The 18,400-nt window shown below is 41.4% G+C and overlaps 1 protein-coding gene across 1 annotated transcript; it reads right to left on the reverse strand.

Moving 5' to 3' along the window:
- Positions 1-59: 59 nt before the first annotated feature.
- On the reverse strand, positions 60-7,373 carry opn3 (opsin 3). Its single transcript, XM_070977608.1, has 4 exons — positions 6,964-7,373; positions 4,400-4,719; positions 1,517-1,768; positions 60-878 (listed from the first exon to the last, which is right to left on the reverse strand). The coding sequence occupies exons 1-4, from the start codon at positions 7,280-7,282 to the stop codon at positions 606-608; spliced, it is 1,164 nt and encodes a 387-aa protein (XP_070833709.1). The 5' UTR covers positions 7,283-7,373; the 3' UTR covers positions 60-605.
- Between the last annotated feature and the right edge of the window lie 11,027 nt (positions 7,374-18,400).

Genomic DNA, 18,400 nt, shown 5'->3' on the forward strand with positions numbered 1-18,400 from the left:
TGACTGCTCTAGTTACACTGGGGATTTAGATTGAAATAAGATAAGGTACACAAGCTAGATAGCTTAAAATAGGATCTCTTTATTGAATCCATACACAATAATGTCAGATTGTGTGTTATGGTTTATGGCTAAGGAGCTAAGGCTTTTTTCCTTTTTCACACTTGCAGTTGGGTACCAACCAAAAAAAATATGCTATCACATATTGATCCTTACTCAAGTCCATAACACTGCTGGCCTCTAAATACTCAAAACATTTCTGCACTTGTCACATACTGTGTGGTATATTTAATAAATAAGTGTTCTTTGTCCAAGTAAAACATATCACTAGTTTTTAACTACATCATTATGTACATCACCACAACTGATGTTAAATGAGGTTGTCACACGTTTATACTACCGGCTTAGACAAAACACTGTCAGGAAACATGTTTAGCTGAAATCTTGGGCTGACAGTTGGATATTTACAATTCGTCGTAAAAAGTCTGTAACTGCGTGTGGACCCAGAAATGTCCAGGGAGGTCAGACGGGATTATTTTGGCTTGGAATTGCAAGTCAGGTCCTAAGGCATACTGAGTGGTGGGGTGAGAAGCAAAAGTCCTTGTGGATCACAATGGCCTCACTTGGATGACATTAACCTCTGTGGAATCTCGGGCCTTGGAGGTCACATCCAGGTGGTGGAAGTCATTGCTGGTGATGATGAAGACGATGGAGGAGGAGCTGAAGGTCACCTTCTTCTTGGGTCGGTCCCTGGTGCTGCACGGCCTGGACATAACGATCGGTCGGATGGGGCGCTCAACCGGCGCAAGGGGGCGCTCTTTGAGGCTGCGCTGCAGCCAAGACAGCCGAGAGCAGAGCAGCTGCAGCAAACAGCGCCGGAACTGTGAGAGGATGAGATGGAAGAGAAGCAGAGGGAAGAGATGAAAGGATGGTAGTCATCACAGGGATGAAATAACACCCTTTCCACTCTCATTTGTCTGTCAAACACACACACGAGATACGAGCCTCTAAGGATTATAGCAAACTAAGGCTAGTCAAGTGACAATTTCACTCCTACCCACACAATACATGCATACTGTACATGTTAAGGCTTGGAAAAATGAGTCAGAACACTTACAGGAAAACATACTAAGAAGCAGATTCTCACTTTTCCCTTATTTCTGCAAAATTTCACCTAAAAATGTACTTACGGGAAATCAAATTCTGCACTATATTGTGTTAACATGCCATACAGACACTCTGATACTGGTTTTCCTGCTCAAACCAGAAACTGAAGCAGCACAAAATGAGAACAAACCATTGCCCCCAATTGAGATGCTACTGATTTACCCTATTTGTCCATAATCAATTCTGAGTTCAGCTGTGGTCACTGGAGGCGAAAAAAACTGACTGAACACACAGAAAGTGGCCAATCAGAACTCTCCAGCCAAACATGATGTTTTCTAGACAGCAGCAAAGCCTTTTAACTGGGGCCGCCCTCGCCAGCTACACACAGCAAGAAAACTTAAGGACTACAAACCTTTCTGCTCATGAACACATAGATGAGGGGGTTGTAGGCTGTGCTGGACTTGGCAAAGAACGAGGGGATGATGGCCACCGTGGGAGAGATCATGCTCTTCCTGCCAAAGGCCTCCATCATGGACACAACAGCGTAAGGCGTCCAACACAACAGGAAGCAGGAGATCATCAGGAAAAACATGACGGCGACCTTCTTCTCGTACCGCAAGATCTTGATGATCTGAACCGTCTGGAGGTCCTGGATGGAGCGCAACTATGGGAAACAGAAGAGTTAGACACTATCATGAGGGGGATACAGTGTTATGACCACATTGATGCTGGTTTGGATGGAAGTTTGTGGTTTGACTGGGCGGTCCCCTGGTTTGACTGTGTGAATGTGTATGCATGTGAAGAAGAGTGGAAGAAAAGCAGGAATAAACAAAGGTTTCTCAAAATGCCTTAATCTGAAGTCTAGATGCTGCTAGTCTGGTTATATTACACAAGGTTTGAATGTCATCCCATCATAATCATGCAGCATTTGTCAGGGATGACTTAGAGGTAGAGTTCTGGAGATATCAGCTGGAGAGATGGAACCATTTGGCATTTAACAGCAATGTCTCTTTCAAGAAATCGTGAGCCGGTTACTCAGGATAGTGCACAGAGCTCGTTGTGAGCAGTTTCATGTAAGAATGCTTTTCTTTCTATCTAATTACACCCGTCAACTGTATCATTGTGCAGAAGGAAGCATAGCAGAGACATTTTTCCTCTTCTTTCCAATCCTTTTAATCATAATAATAATGAGAATAATACATTTTATTTGTAATGCACAATCATCATCATAATAATAATCACAATCATCTTGAGACGCCTCCGATTTATCTTGTCCTCACACCATCTTGGGAAAAAAATGTTTGAATTTTTTGAATGCGTTTGTGAACACATCTTATGCAACGATGCAGCAGTGTTTTACTGCAGCCAAACTCTCCAGCAAAGAAAAAAAAAAAAAAACAGAAGTGGTTTGGAACCAAACAAACTACAGAAGTGATAATGGAGAAGCGCACACCCTAAGAAACCACCCTGCTGAACAGGAAGTGGGAAACCAGGAAACAAGTACTAGTTATGACAACCAAAGTGGCCTCTTTGTAATTTGCACATTGTCTAACTAATCCTCTCTCTTTGCATGCGCTATTAAATGCAAAGCTACATTCAAAAAGTCAGTGAAGAGCAATATCTACCCACAGTTTGCTTCAGTTTGGCACCACCCTACTGGTCAAATCAGACCGAGTAAGACTGCAGCACAGACACCCCTGAATGCACTGAATGTTTCTGTTGACATATTTACTATAAAGCATTACTTCCATAACGCTGGTAATAGTCGACAGCTAATGGAAGCAACACTGTAATTCCTTAATAACAGCCTGAGTGGCTGACTCTATATTAGATTCCATTCTACCCTTCAGCAAAAGGGATGAGATAAGAGAGCATATGCCAACTTTCTAGACTCCCTCAAGACAGTCTACAGCAGCCGATTGAATCACTGCAAGTTCCTCTATTTATTCATGAATTCACAGCGTCTGTTTTTATTTGTGTTCTACATTTCTTATACAGTCGATATCCATATTAAGGTTCTACTGTTCTCCAGGTTTTTTCACCTGTCCACAGTGAGATTTTCCGGCTTTGCCAAATCAGATCGATTGCATTTACTGTATATCAAGCTCAAAATACTCCAGAACTAGGGTTCAGAGCGCTTCTCTTTGAAGATTTTCATAGCATCTCCCGAAACACTGTGACGTGTGACAAGTCCTCCCAGGCCTCTGAGGTGTTCAGGGAGTTTTGTGATACTGGAGCTTGGGGCTCTGAGGAAGTAGCAGCTGAGGAAATAGTTAACTGAGGAAATATAGCAGCTGCACCAACCTGCGATGCAGACAGACATCTAGGTCACTTGACGGCAATATAGTGTTCTTTCTCATTTACACATTCGTTCATTCTGTTCAAACACTTTAGGGGCCGTCACCTCGATGGTGAACAGATAAAGATGGTACAGACACAAACAGATCTTAATTTCTATCCAGACTTTCTTTGTTCTTGGTGGTGAATGCTTAACTGTCATTCTGACAGTATGCTCAGATGACATATATTACCAAACTGTCTTCTACGACTGATGACATCAGTAACACTTAAGGCAGCACCCCTGCGCTGCAGTACAGGCACAATGAGCTTTCCAATGATTTCCACTGTTTAGGACGAGGCCTGAAGGCACAAAGGCATATTATGATAATGGACCCTATAATGAAAGAGGACTGAAAGGCAGCACTTGACCAGTGAGGGTCAAGGATTTTCTTTTCATTAAAATGATAACCCAGTGGAGCCAGAAAAGTCTGTATCTGCGCAGACTTTGGCCGAAAGTAATAACATCCAGATTATATTCAGCCTTATTTCACATCTCTAATTAGAAAAGGCTAGATTTTCAGAGGAAAATGTCCATCTGTGTGTTCACTGTTCAAAATTCAAAGAACATCTGAATCCGCTGGAGTACAGATACTGAAATGACTGTTGAATATAAGTAATGAATGAAGTGTTAATTTCAATGCAAGCTGAGTGACGCTGAAGTGTGAGCAGTGAAAGCAGGTGGAGTTTTCTTTTGTTGTTGTTGGGTTTGAAGGTTTCAAAGCAGTTGAACTGTTTGGAGAGTAGGAGATGACAGCTGTTGAATTGTTAGTAGAAGACCAACAGAAAAACACAGCTGAACTGTGAGTTGATGTGTGACCACTAACAGAAGAAGATGAAAGCAGCTGAAATGTCTGTAGACATGAACGGAAGCGGTAAATTCATTCTGTTTATCAGTCTGACTCATTCATATTTTATGGAAATGCTAACTGAACAGAAAGTACACTCGCAGACTTACCATTTGCACTGTATAGAGGATGTTCCCGTAGCAGTAGATCATGATGCCCACAGGCACAAAGAAACAGGCCAGGAGGAAGAAGAGGATGAAGGAGGCATCATTTGGGTCCTTAGAAGCCCAGTCCAGGGAGCAGCCCAGCTGGTGGATCTCCAACGTGTAGCGGTTCCACCCCAGCAGAGGAGCCCCCGTCCAGGCCAGGGAGTACATCCAGATGTGGCCGATGGCCCGCCACGCCCAGGGGAAGTCCACCACCTGCGCATGGACCACCCGGATGTAGCGCTCATAGGCCAGGGCAGCCAAAGTCATGATGGAAACAATGCCTGGCGGCGGGGGGAGACAGACAGCCGTGCTGAGTAATGCAGAGCACTCATTGCAGGATCTGGGTCATTGGCTACTCAGCGTCTCTTCGGACTGAACGAGTCTCATCATAATTTGTGTAAAGAGAATTCGGACCATCGTGCAGCTGAAAATCGCACTCAAGCATTTTGCTGTGAATCCTTGAAAACTCACAGAGAGAGACTCTTTCCTCCCACACACACACACACACACACACACACACACACACACACACACACACGCACACACACACCTCTAAGACCTCAGTCTGCATTGTACAGCCTGCTTTTTTTCTGCTTTTTCCACACAAAGTGAAGCGGTTTGGTGCTAATGGTGTGTGCAGCTTACATTCAAATATTTGCAGCTCTTCTGTTCATCCCGTGAATCACTGTGTTCCCATTCTTACATTACACGGCATGAAGGACAAAGAGCAAGCCAGAGCCATGGCGCAGGATATGAAATGTTTTCTGTATCTATCCAGTCAATACACATGACCTAAGCTATACATCTCTCCAATTACATACTCCAATACCCTCTTCCTTTCCAGCTGTAATTCAGTAATCCCTTGATTAACGGGACCAACACAGGAACAGTGTCCCTGAACAGACAAATAAATTACAAATGCACTAAACAGTGACTTGCTTCAGGTTGTGCTCTCAGCTTGGGTCTCAGCTACCCAGATAGGGTTTCAGTAGGACAGATGTGCATTGACAGACCTGCCAGGGCTTATTGCTGCAGCCCCTGTGGCCCCTGTGTGTGTAGGGCACACTGACACCAACCTCCTCTGAGTAATGCATATGATAAGGCAAAAAAGATGACGGCATATTTGCGCACAGAGGACTAGAGGACACAGAAAAGAGCTGCAGCATTTATTTTTGTGAACCTCAACTTTTATATCACAGCTCCTGCAGGCAGGGAGCCATTTATTTTACTCCTTTTATGAGGTGCAGGTGATTTGACCTCTTCCTCTCCAGATTTTGTTATCATTATCATGGCTAACTGTACGACATGAACATGTTACACAATGCTGTGAATGACTCGGGGAGGGGCTGATGAGTTCTCGGGATGTGCCTGTAATTGAAATCTCCATTATCTGCCAGGTTTGTCCTGCCCATCTGAGCGTTGGCCAAAGCAGCGGGACACCACATCCTTTCTGCTCAATGTCATCTCAATGATGGAAGAAGACTATCTCAAATTAAAATATTAACCATGAATCTGATTGGAAGCACCAACTTTGCACACTTTTAATGTGAAATACTCATGTGTGACACATCTGCAATGCAAACCAGATAAACAAAGTCATTGTTGCCAACTGTGGTAACACATGACAGAGGTGAGAAAACGTGCTCTTGGCAGCATGTGCAAAGAAGCCAATGTCAATTAAAGGGTAATAAAATGACAGAAGACGAGGGCAACCATCCAGCGCATCTCTGCGTTTAGTTTGCTGATAAAGCAGCGAAAGACTTCAGGGCTTGCTCTAATGAGCTCGTTATCACACACCCACCCCCCTGAGATGCAGTTCCTACAGGAGGGGGACCTGGAGAATGACCCTGAGCGTTCATTCACACTTCAGTCCTGAACACATTTAATGCAGCTAATGAATGGACAGTCATGTTACCGTGAAATGGAAGCTGCACAATCTGCTCACTCCACATTAAAAAACACGCTCTGTCTGATAAACACACAGAAAAAAAGATGCTGTTCATATACTGAAGAGATTCAAGGTCGTAAGGATTTCACTGCAGCTCATCAAGGGGGAGACAAAGGGGTCAATAAACTGTTTTTGACCCAGTCTGTGTTGTAACCATCCACAAATTAAGAGAGGAAGAAAAAAAAATGTTCAAGAATTGCATGCATGTGTAATTCTTGCATTCACATTTGCAATGTGAATTGCAAATGTGAATACATTTTAAACAAATCATTTCTATGTGGAATATCCCTTTTCCATGCGTTATATAGCTGATATATATATGATATAGCTGCCTATATCCTGGCTGAGCGCATCTCTGCCCTCTGCATATTACATTACATTACACTGCGTTTGGTCATAGTGCGAATTATGTCTGAATCTGGTTTTAATGTTTTTGCCAAACAGCGAGAAAAGAATAATTGAGGGAAATTGGGGGAAACAGTTTAATACGCTGGTCTTTAGGGAAAAAAGTTTCTGTAAGGATGGTTATTATGTGAAATGCATGGCAATTATTGCTTCCTCATTTTATTTCTCTCACCAAATAAGCTGTTGCTGAAGCCATCCCAGATGCATGTTGCCTGGCTCCAAATCCATCCGCCTTTGACGCACGAAGCAAACGTAAAGTTTATTCCGATGACAGACACCAGCAAATCGCTCAAACTTATGTTGACCAGTAACAGATTGGTGGGCGTCCGGAGTCTCTTGAATTTACAGTAGAGTATGATGACAACAACGTTATTACAAAAGCCGAAAACTCCAATTGTGCCGATGGTAAAAGCGAGAAGTTTGTAGGTGCCAAGTGCGAAAATGTAATGTTCAGTAGTTTTCTCGGCTCTGGTTTCGTTGACAGGATTCATTGCGTGGACGAAAACTTGGTTTCCAGCATTGTGCTGCGCGCGATGTGCTCCGTCGCACGAGAGACTGTCAGCTCCACACCACGCGCTCCTCGCGCCGCTCATTCAAACCAACTCGAGACCGCTGTTTGCTGAAACTGGGTCAATGTACCACAGTCAAACCACGCAGATTATGAACGATACGTTTCCGCCTATACTTTCAAAGTAAAATCGTTTTTGACCTACATGTTTGGCGACGAACACGGGCCTTAGTAAAGCTCAATTTGAAAAATACAGAACGCGATTATTTAAGAACAAATAGTGCCCTTTGATATATAAAACAATTGCACATTCACAGATGACACACTATTTCACTTGTATTTCATGTTGCGCAGGCCTACACTAACAAATATTTGACACTTTTATTTTTAAACCAAAGTCCAGTGTTATACTAACGTCGGGGAAATTGATCATTGATTCTTTCAATTAAAAAATCTATGTTATAATGAAATCAAATTATTTATTTATGCATCTACACTAAGACTTTATATGTAAATATATATACAGTGTTTTTAAATGTTTAAATGCATTTCTGAGTGCAGATTGCTTTCATTTGACGTGTATTATGGACACCTGAAAGCTGAATAAGATTTCTTGCTTGAACACACAACCAAGGACCACTCTTTTAAACCTGTCCTTGCTGCTGAAAAGGCTGAACTTAACGCTAAGCATCTGTTTCTTTTCACAGATGCTGTTTCTTTTTCACCTGCAGCCCAGGTGAGCATGTTTTTTACATCCCAGCTCCCCAGATCCTTACAGCTGAATAAAATGATGCTTCTGCCTATATGAAAGAGTACACTCATGTCTGACCTTTTATTAGAGTGGTAATACTCTAATTTTAGGATGTGAACTAGAAGAATGATAGGAGAGACAGGAAAGGAAAAAGTGCATTTCCTGGATCGAAAGTGTCATGAGTCTGTTGGCCTTGGGAAGACCTGGCAGTGTCACTTCCCGACTCAGCAGATCCACAGTGTCACGTGCACTGCACGGCCATGACGACAACAGCTCTGCTGATTTTGTTTTGTATCTGTACGTCCTGTGACATTCTGAGGTGCTGTTCTTCCATGACTCGTCTCGTCTGTCCACACAGAAAATGTCACTGTGCTCAAATGTTGGATTCCTGCAGCGACGTTGTTTTGCGTCTGACCTCATTTCTCTGTGCCTACAGGTTGATTCAAAATAGCAGATCTCTCTCAAAGAGATGAGAGTGTGTGTCAGGGATGTGCACCTCCTCTCTCTCTCTCTCTCTCTCTCTCTCTCTCTCTCTCTCTAGGAATGTTTTAATTATGCTGCAGCACACTTGTGATGTTCATTCATAGTTTCAAGGTATTTCATTTGAGGTATAGATGAAGCTTCATATTCATCTCGACATAAAGTTGCCAGGATTTATGCTGTTGGCTGACACTGTAATAAAATTTGTTCTCCTTTTTTACACCATGGGCGTTATAAAAGGGAAGTGGTGCAAGCACTGTTGTCAGTGATTCGTTTTCCTGTTGTCCATGTTGTCACACATCATATTGCTTTCTTATGATTAATATTGACCTCTGAGTGTTAAGACTGCTGCAAATGAACAGCAGTGTAATAATGCTGCCGCTGTGCTGGAAAACGGATGCATCACCAGTAATCCAGAGATGTATTGTTCAGGCCAGCAACACTTCAAAACAAATAGCAAAATCCTATTAATAGACAGGTCAACAGCATTCAAATATCACCAGAATAATAAATTATGCTTTGTCCTGTAAATTTCAGACACTGAACAGGCTTTATTGACAACAATTCATCAAATTTCAGGTCGAGGTGTCACTCTTTTGTTTGTTGGTTTCTCTAATCTAACTCTATAGCCTTTGCTGCTGACATCATTTCCATTAGTACTTAAAGGCGGATGCTTCTGTTTGACTTTCCTCTTGTGCTTTTTATCTCTGGTCAGAGTTTCTGCAACTAGGTCAAGCTTCCAGTCAAAGCATTTCTCACAGTCCAGCTCTCTCTCTCTCTCTCTCTCCTCTCATTTGTTTGTCTGTCTCTCAATTTAATAAGAAGTGATGAACATAACAGGTTCTATCTAGTGGAATCAAATTAAAGCTAATCTGTGCGCACATGAGCCTTCAATCTTTAGCAAAGCACATCTGCTTGCATACACCCAAGTAACCACTGTGTCCCCTGAGATGCAATTACTGTAGCATTATACTCACTGTACTGTGAATTGGTTTTCTAATGAATTTCTAAATGGCTTTTCACTGTCACAACCATCAGCACTTCAGACATCACAGACACCACTTGCATGAGGACAGAATTTAGTATTGTTACACCTTTACTCAAACTCCTTTCATGCACAGAGTAAATCACCATCAGTCTCTTGTGAATGAACTGGTGTGGAGCTCCAGTGAAGAGGGAATACTCAGGTCCCCTCAATCATTACAGCCACTTTTACGCATGGCCACACAGCTGCAGGCAAAACTTAAGGTGTTCATTTGTTGACATTTTAATCTTTGCATTCAGCTGGAAAGGCAATTTGAGTCATAAACATGTATTCTTTACTGGGAATTGGCAAAATCCTTACCTCAAATGGATAAATCAAGCTCCTGCGCCAGAGGAAAACTAGAATAAAGGAGTGAGTCATTTCTGAGGTGTCAAAAGGTCAGGGCAGAGTCAGAGGGGTTAAAGAAATAGTTCACCATTATGGGAAATATGCTTTCTTTGCCAGAGCCAGAAAGTGGTTAGCTAACTTAGCAACTGTCTGTGGAAAATATACAAGACTCTCTCCAGCAAGGTAAAATAGGTCTACTGCTTTTAAAAAATTATTTCACCTTTCAGTTTTTACAAATTATGATTTAAACAATGCAAAAAAAAAAAAAAAAAGTGGAAATAAAAACCTAAGGCAAGCTAACCTCCCTCAAACATAACAATGTATCCATTATAAATATTCATGTAGCCTTTGTACTCCCAGTTATTTCAATATTTAAAAACACATTTAACACAAAGTTTCTTTTCAGTGTAGGCTTTGTTTTTTGGTCCATTAAAACAGTTTCCCCTCAAATTCTTTAATGTGTGGTTCTGTCCACCAGAAAAAAAACTTGTTGTTGAGACTTGCTGTAAGAGTTCTATCTTGGCCCAGCCTTGCAGTTTGAAGCGGTCGAGTCTCTCCTGGAAACAAGGAAAAAATGCTTGTCTGGCTTTGAAGAGGTAACAAAGTCCACCTACAAACACCTCTAAAGTTCAGTGATATGTTCATATTTTATCTTGTTTCCTTAATCCATGCAAAAAACGAAATGTAAAAACAGCAAGGTGTGGTTTCACAAGACATTACGTGCTGGTCCTTTTTAGGCTACACTTCACAAATAGGATACATTCCCTTAGATTTGTGAACTTCAGAGCTGGTAGAAGGACGCTGCTGTTTCCATCTGTGTCTGGGATTTATGCTAATCTGAGTTTATGTTCCTGCCAGTTCTAGTGTCTTCCTTATTGTACAGATTTCCATCTCACCAGAGTGCTGTGACACTTGAAGTGGCACTATAGGAGCTTATATTTAGACCGTATTCACTGCTATAGGAGCTGCTCTTTCTGCCTTTAAAAAAAATAAAATAAAATAAAAAAATGTATATAATAATATAAATAATGCATTTGCCAAAAGCCAAATTCTCTAAAATTGTTGCATTATAATCCCTGCTGTGACTGAGGGATTAACAGAGGAGAATATGAATGTGGAGGTTCAGGACAGGCTGTAATGCATTGCTGTTCACAGTGCATGCATATAGTAAGGTACATCAATTTAAAGGAAAGTCTTCTTTTAGCTTCTGTTTCCACCCTTTGTAGCAGCTAAAATGCTTGTGCATGATCAGTCTGTCGATGTTGGATTTAAACTGTTTAAGGTCATAAAGCTCAGTAGTTACTGCAGGAGAACATTTCTCTTGTAGGATTGGGACTGTCATTGCCATCAGCACAGCGATGGAGACATTTCATCGTCACACATCACCATTCCTCCTCACTGTCATTACAAAGCGTCTTTTGCCAAAGGAGCTCTTCTGTCTGTCTGAGGAAAAAAATGTATGAATGTTTGAGTCCAGCAGCATCCTTGTCTTTGAAATGTGAAAGATACATTCAAGGTTATCACAGGGTAAGATAAAAGTAGAGATGTAAACAAAATGTGATGCAAGTTATGTGGTGTTTGGATCAAGCAGAAAATAATCTCTTACCTCTGAATGTCCTGAATGACTGAAAAATAGAAATGAATCAAATGCTGTGTACAAGTGCATGGGTACACTGTGGAGAAACAATGTCAGGAATTTCCCCCAAAGCACTTTAATCAATTTGTTCTAATGTGTCACGAGACCCAAGACAAATTCCATGAAGCTACAAGGGCGGCCAGAATTACACTGTAATCACAGTGAGTCACAGATTGGTGGCCCATTTCTGCCCCCACAAAATGCAACATAATTATGGCGGCCAATGATGTCAGCTGAATTCAAGAAATAATCTTTTAAAGGGATTCAGAGCAGCAGACCCCAGATTAACACGCTAACCTTTGTGGTGCATCTTTATCGAGTTATGAATAATTCATTACTGTAAACCATATCTTGCTCTCACAGTAATTGGATAAGATGGATGCGTGTGTATGTGTGAATAAGTATCACTTCAGAGCTAAAGTGTCACAAATGTAAACTACATGTGTCAGCCTGCCATAGTGAGAGACAGGTTATCATTGACTCTGAGGTTGACAATTCTCAGAGCCACAGACGAGCAGACGAGGTATTCTTGGATGCTTCAGATCTGTTTCCCACCCCTGGAGGTTTCTCTCCTCCACTGGAGGCACGGATCCAAAAGGGTTTTGTTGTCATGCTGGTGTCTGGTATTGCATCCAGTGTTTTCAAGCCTGCCCAGTCTTATGATGTACTGCCAAATGGATGCAACATATTTAAAGCTGCGCTAATGCTTAAATTGAAATGGATCGCTTCTAGTAATAAACCCACTGAGAATTATGAAATTCACTTAATTGTTTTGGTTTTCCTGCCTAAAGATTGAGCTCTCATTTACCTCGTTTTCCATCACAGCAGGTTTCAGCTGTTTTAACTCACGGTACACTCTCCACTAAATGGTAGGTAGACAAAGTTAGTGGCAAGCTGGTAGCACAGTAGAGGATTTACGGTAAAACAACTTACATCAAAAATGTAAGAGACTGTATGCTTTGTTCACAAATGTTTATGTGGTAGACAGTATCTGTGTGCACATCCCCAGCTTTTTTCCCCGAGCTTTGTGCTATTTGTTTTCTGTAGCCTTGGTATACATTTCTGTTTCAAAGTGATGGAATCGGTTTTACTTGTGTTTTTCCGCGCACACTCCTGACCTACATCTCTTTTCACAGACGTAGTTTTCAGCCAGTGTCAGTGCAACAGCTCTTCCGTGCTCGTCTCTCTCGTTTGAACACTGACATCCTCACTTCCTCTCAAATGTTTTTCACCTTTCTTACTTTCTGATGTGACTGACATCTCCGGAGTTCCTTTTAGTACAATACTGGAAAAGGTTTGAAGTCAATACAGAATACAACATACTCCTCATCAAAAACAGAGGATAGCTGATTCATGTCATGGATCTTTGCTATTTGTACTTTTTGCAGATGGGCTCTCACACACTGGTTTTATGTGGCACAAACTCACCCAGTGGGACCTGTCAATGTCAGCCGTCTGTCTCCCTCTCAGCTCAATCAGCATGTTTACCCTCGTCACCGCTGGGTATTCTCATGCTAGCCAAGTGTTTCTCAAACAGTCATGAGAAAGTTCCTCTCTGTGGCTAACTTCTCTGCCATGGCCATTATTATATAACTAACAGCTTTGCAGACGCTGTCCCCTCACCTCGCTCTGAAACATGCACTGCAAGCAAGCCTCAGTGTCATCTTCAATGTCCTTTGCCGTCACGGTGAAAAATGCTGATTCATAAACAAGTGGTGGTTCTCATCGTCACCACAATGTGATTGATGTCGTCAGCACACACAGGCATGTGCTCAATTTTATGCTAAGCATCTCTTTAGGACTTAATTTACAGAAAGTCAGGAGTGGTAGGTGGGTGGGATTTTTTAGCAGAGGCCAAAAATGCAAACTCTACACTGGAGAATGTGGAGGAGGCTCCCCTGACAAATTGTGCCCACTTCTAACCAATTCATCGCAATTTACAGTTGATTTGTGTAATTAATGTCCATCCGGATTATTTTCTGTCCTGCAGCTGAGGCCATCACAGCACCCCAGTTATTATGTTAAACATCTAAAGCTCTTCACCTTGCTCAAGGCGATTTACTAAACATGACTCTATGTGCAGACATGCCAACAAAAATCAGGAATTTAGATGAAACATTGTAAAAAGCGATGTTTCCCTAACTGTCATTAATATTGTGACACAAAATAGCATCCTTCAAGATAAGTAATATCTTAGAAAATATAAGTCATGTGATTAGCACTGAGCAGCTGTGTGTTGTACAGCATGTCAGTGGAAGCGATGTCTAGTGATGGGTGTCTTCCACTGTTAAGCATTTTGCTAGTTGAACTCCATAAGTTTATGATTAAGGCTATAGTTTTTTATGCAATTGTATTTGCAACTATTTATTTGAATGCACGGTGAAAACCTTGTTCAAAGCTGCTGTAAATTCCTGGCAGTTTCATCCTCTTACTTTATTTCTACAGACAAGTAAGTGAATGAGGTTTGCTTTTGACTAGTCAGCTGCTGTGGCTGTTGTTCATGGAGCCCCCTGCTGTCTGAAATGCATTTTAAAGATCCCATTTTTTAAATACCAAAGTATGGTGGACAAAGTGATGCCATGAAGCTAAGTGCCGGAGTACAATAACTGAAAAATGTATTTGATTACTCAATACGTTACTATGTAATTAAATGTCATTACAATACTTATTACTGAACAGCAAGCATAGGCATAATTTGTTATTACTCTCTTTACTCAGTCCAGTTCCATAAAATGTGCCTTGAAACATCTCCAAAGGCTTCATACCCAAATGTTGCATCAGCTAACATATAAGCTAACTGTATCTTATCTACATGTTGTTGCTGGGAGTTCATTTCTCCTTACCAGGGGACACATTTCTCATTTTTTGGGAGAAGCTTTCCATACTTCCAGCCTCTGTGATAAGGTCTCAGACCAGTCTGTTCACTGGACACAGAGACCAAACTGATGTCAATACGATCCTAAAAACTCTCACCCATCATTATTGCAGTAATGGAGTATTACTGGGATTAGTAGCTGTAATGTAGAAGCTGAATTTTAATTATAACCCCCTTTAAAACCAGCTTTGACCAAATGATGAGGGATGCACAGTGTATTCAGACAGAGATCACAGATTATTAGCCAATCACAATTGCATATAAAGTGACAATAAACAGAGAATGAAATCACAGAAAAAAGTATGATTCTATGGACTCACATATTCATTACAATACATTCAACAACAACAACAACAACAACAACAACAACAACAACAACAACAACAAAAAGACACGATTAGAATGTTTTACTCTCATTACAGAATCAGGTTCGACCCAAATGCTCCATTTTTGCCAGCAGGCATAAGCAGATGGTATTTTACTGCATATTTTATAGTTGTCACCATTCTCACCATCAGACCATATTGTCAGTGCAGCACTGAGGCATTGAGAGACAAAAGGTCACAGCCAAAGAGATGAGAAACAGTAGAGCAAAACCCAGCATTAGTGTCAGACAGTATTTCCAGCTAAGGCAAGCAGGCGACTGGAAATCCCAGTGAAAGCGGGAGTGATGCACTGGAGCTCTAAAAGTCAGGTAAATGTCAGATGGCTACTGGAGCGCGAGAAGTATTGATACTGATGGTGCTTGTTCAATATCTCATTGATGTTTTGGTGTAAATACGCTCTATACTCCATCTAAACTTTGGATGTGTGGTACCTGAGGGTAATTTTGCTGACATGATGTAATAACAATGAAATACTAATCATGAAATAACACGATGAAAGATGATAAGCTTTGAACGCTCATCGATTCACCTCGTTGACATGAAACACTGACAGACTGACATCTCACATCTACCTACAGCAGAGATGCATTACAGGATGGGGATAAACTGATCCAGCCACGTGTTGTCGGCCACTGCAATGAAGTTCCGGGCCGCCATCTGATATGACCTTGTTGCCCCTGCACTGAAGGTGATGAATAGAACTTTCCAGACTTTCATTTCCATCCAGCAGACCCCTGCAGAGCCTGAAAACCTATAGACATGAGGGGGTGAAACCAGATAACATAGTCAGAGGATGGTGACATTTTAGAGGCCATCTGATCCTCCCCGAGTTGCCATCACTGTCCAGCTAATCTCCTCATAGTGAGAACAGACCCGGGCTTTGTCCTGGTCAGGTTTAAGGTGGACGGTCAGATGGAGGGTTGTTTGTGGCTGCAGAGTCCATCAGGGTTTGGACAGTTACTTCTGAAACTTTTAAAAACTGTATTTACTTCATCACCTGCCCAATAATTAAAAGTCACTTATTTAGGGAGTTATTGCTACAGTAGCAGATTTCCAGGCTTAAAATAACTGTGACGTAAGGTTGAGATGACTACGCACATGAGCGCACATACTGTCATTGACATTGCATATTGACAAAGATAACTTGAATGTAAGAAAACACTACCTTGCTGCTGAGCTGTGCACAGAGAGACAGATCCTCTCAGTTACAGCCAGACAGATACATGCAGGTAAAGGTCGGTAAATGCTGTCAGTCATTTAGTTTTGTTTTTTGCGTAACAGACCAGCAGCCAGCACTCAGTTCTCCAAGATTTACAAGGTCACTGTGCCTGCCAAGACACACTCTGGCACATAACACCCAGCAAAATGCCAACTTGTCGCTTTTGCACTTTTTTTTTTTTTTTGCACAAATTAAACAAATGAGATTTGATGTGTTAATTGGAAATTGAGCCCCATTGAGATTTAGAGGTGCTGGCTGGTGGATTTTGTGACTTCACACAGAGCCAGATCAGCCAGTAGTCTCCCTGTTTCCAGGATTTACATTAAGATAAGATGACTGGCAGTTGCCTTACATTTCCTACACAGATATATAATAGATAAGATGTTCTCATCCAGCTCTCAACCAAAAATCACCGTCTGCAGTCTGTCTTGTGCAGTATAGAATTGGCCAGGATTATCTTATCATTGGCTCACTTCAAAGCTAACACCTGTAAAGCTCACAAATAGCACACTGCAACTGGTTCGTTTCACAGACTGAACTGCTGTGGTTTCACAGGGAGCTGTGCTGGAATTAGTTCTTGGCTGGATGTAGTGATTCAAAACAAAACGCTGAAAACTGGAGACAATGCTTCACATATCAAGTATTCCTTTCATGATTCCCTCAGTTATCGCTGGTGAGTCAAAAGACACGTTTGCAAATCACTTAGATATATCCTGGATGCCTCCCTCCTAATCAAACTTCAAAGACACAAATTAATTAGGTGTTGCTGTGCTGATGAATGTACGTCTTGATGGCAGTCACACCAACTTTGCATCATGAGTTGTCTATTATCATATCCTGCAGGAAGATTGAGTCTGTGCCAACTGCGTTATTAAAGGCATCAAATCTGATTGAAATCTGCTGCATCTCTCACCGGAAAACATAAACACCTACTCCTGCTCCAGTAACCTTGATCCATGAGAGTGTGTGCTGTGTTTGTGCTTTGTGTGGGCCGCCACTTTGTTTGTTTCACAAAGCAGATACTGATCACATTACTGAAATGCCAACATGGCCCAGTATAAATATTTATATTATGGGTAAGAAACTTGTGCTTCCTCAAAGCGATCTCTGCCCGGGTATCAGCCTGAGAAAATAACATTCCCTCCCCGACGCAGTGCACCGCGTATTATGATGAGCCAGAAAGACGTGAGGGACAGTGATGGAGCAAAGTTTTCAAAAAGTTGATCTGAGCTCTTTCAAGTAAGACTGCTTTTAATTTCTCAGTGGAGTGACCCAGATACCTACAGTACAGTAATTACTAGCTGATTTAGACGATGCACAGATCAGTGTGTCACACACAATTAGGGAAACAGCAACAGAAGTGAGTCAGAACATCCCAAAGTGCATCTGAATGAGTTTCCTTATGGAACACCAGCAAAGAAATTGGGTTTTGGGCTGTCAGGACACACTGTAGACTTTCAGATAGGCTTAAGAAATTGGGTCAGGGAGGTGAAAGAAGGCAAGTCAGTTCTATTTAAGGAAAAGTCATTGTAGAATTAAATTCACATTTATGCAGTAATGTGCAGCTCCTTTTTCTGGAAGCCCTATATTTGCATGAAACTCATTTAGAAGTAACATCTGTCAGCAACAGCAAAACTTTAACACTTGGTACGTGATGTACAATGTGTTTTAATTGTGTGCTGTGTTTAATGCCCTAGAACGAGAGAATCAGTGGCTGTACAAGGCAGATGCCAGACTCGACTGTGCAAAAAGGTAAAACATTCCCACACAAGAGAACATCTTATGAGTTAAATAATGTTAAGTATTAATATTGGGTGGAAATCTATTATTTATTTTTCAATTAATATTATATTGTAGCAAACACTATGATCACCTTGCTGTTTTGCCTTTGCTCTGTGCTGCCAAGAGGTCAAAACTCCCTCCACAGACATAAAGAGCTTGTTCTAAGGTAACAAAAACACCATGATTCTTATTTTCAGGTGATTATACACTAATGAAAACATTTCTGAATATAATATTCAATTTCTGCCATGATCTGCAGATAAATTCCCCCAAATTTTAGACACCAGACCTTTGAATCTGTTGTGCTGGTTGTCCTTGTGGTCTGTCTCCTTTAGTTGCACTTACTTTAGTAACAATGAGTCAGTCCTTGGACCAGATTCAGACAGGATTTTTAATCACACCAGAGACACAGCTCTGGAGATATCAACGCCAATCATTCAGTCTGTTAGTCTGTCCTTCACTTTGGTCCACAGTAGAGATCCCTTCATTCATTCTCTTGAATCATACTGGCTTTGGAAATCCTTTGACTTTTCCTCTTGTGATTTTGAATGAAATGTCTCCACAACTATTGGATGGATTGCCATGACTTTTGGTGCACAC

This window comes from Chaetodon trifascialis, chromosome 13 (genome assembly GCF_039877785.1).
Source record: "Chaetodon trifascialis isolate fChaTrf1 chromosome 13, fChaTrf1.hap1, whole genome shotgun sequence".
Classification (NCBI taxonomy): domain Eukaryota; kingdom Metazoa; phylum Chordata; class Actinopteri; order Chaetodontiformes; family Chaetodontidae; genus Chaetodon; species Chaetodon trifascialis.

Excerpts from the sequence above, each read along its gene's own strand:
- opn3 (XM_070977608.1), bottom strand. The coding sequence starts at position 7,282 with ATGAATCCTGTCAACGAAACCAGAGCCGAGAAAACTACTGAACATTAC. Across the intron at positions 4,720-6,963 it reads CTTCAGCAACAGCTTATTTG|GCATTGTTTCCATCATGACT; the intron begins GTGAGAGAAATA and ends CCCCGCCGCCAG. Across the intron at positions 879-1,516 it reads ATGTGTTCATGAGCAGAAAG|TTCCGGCGCTGTTTGCTGCA; the intron begins GTTTGTAGTCCT and ends ATCCTCTCACAG.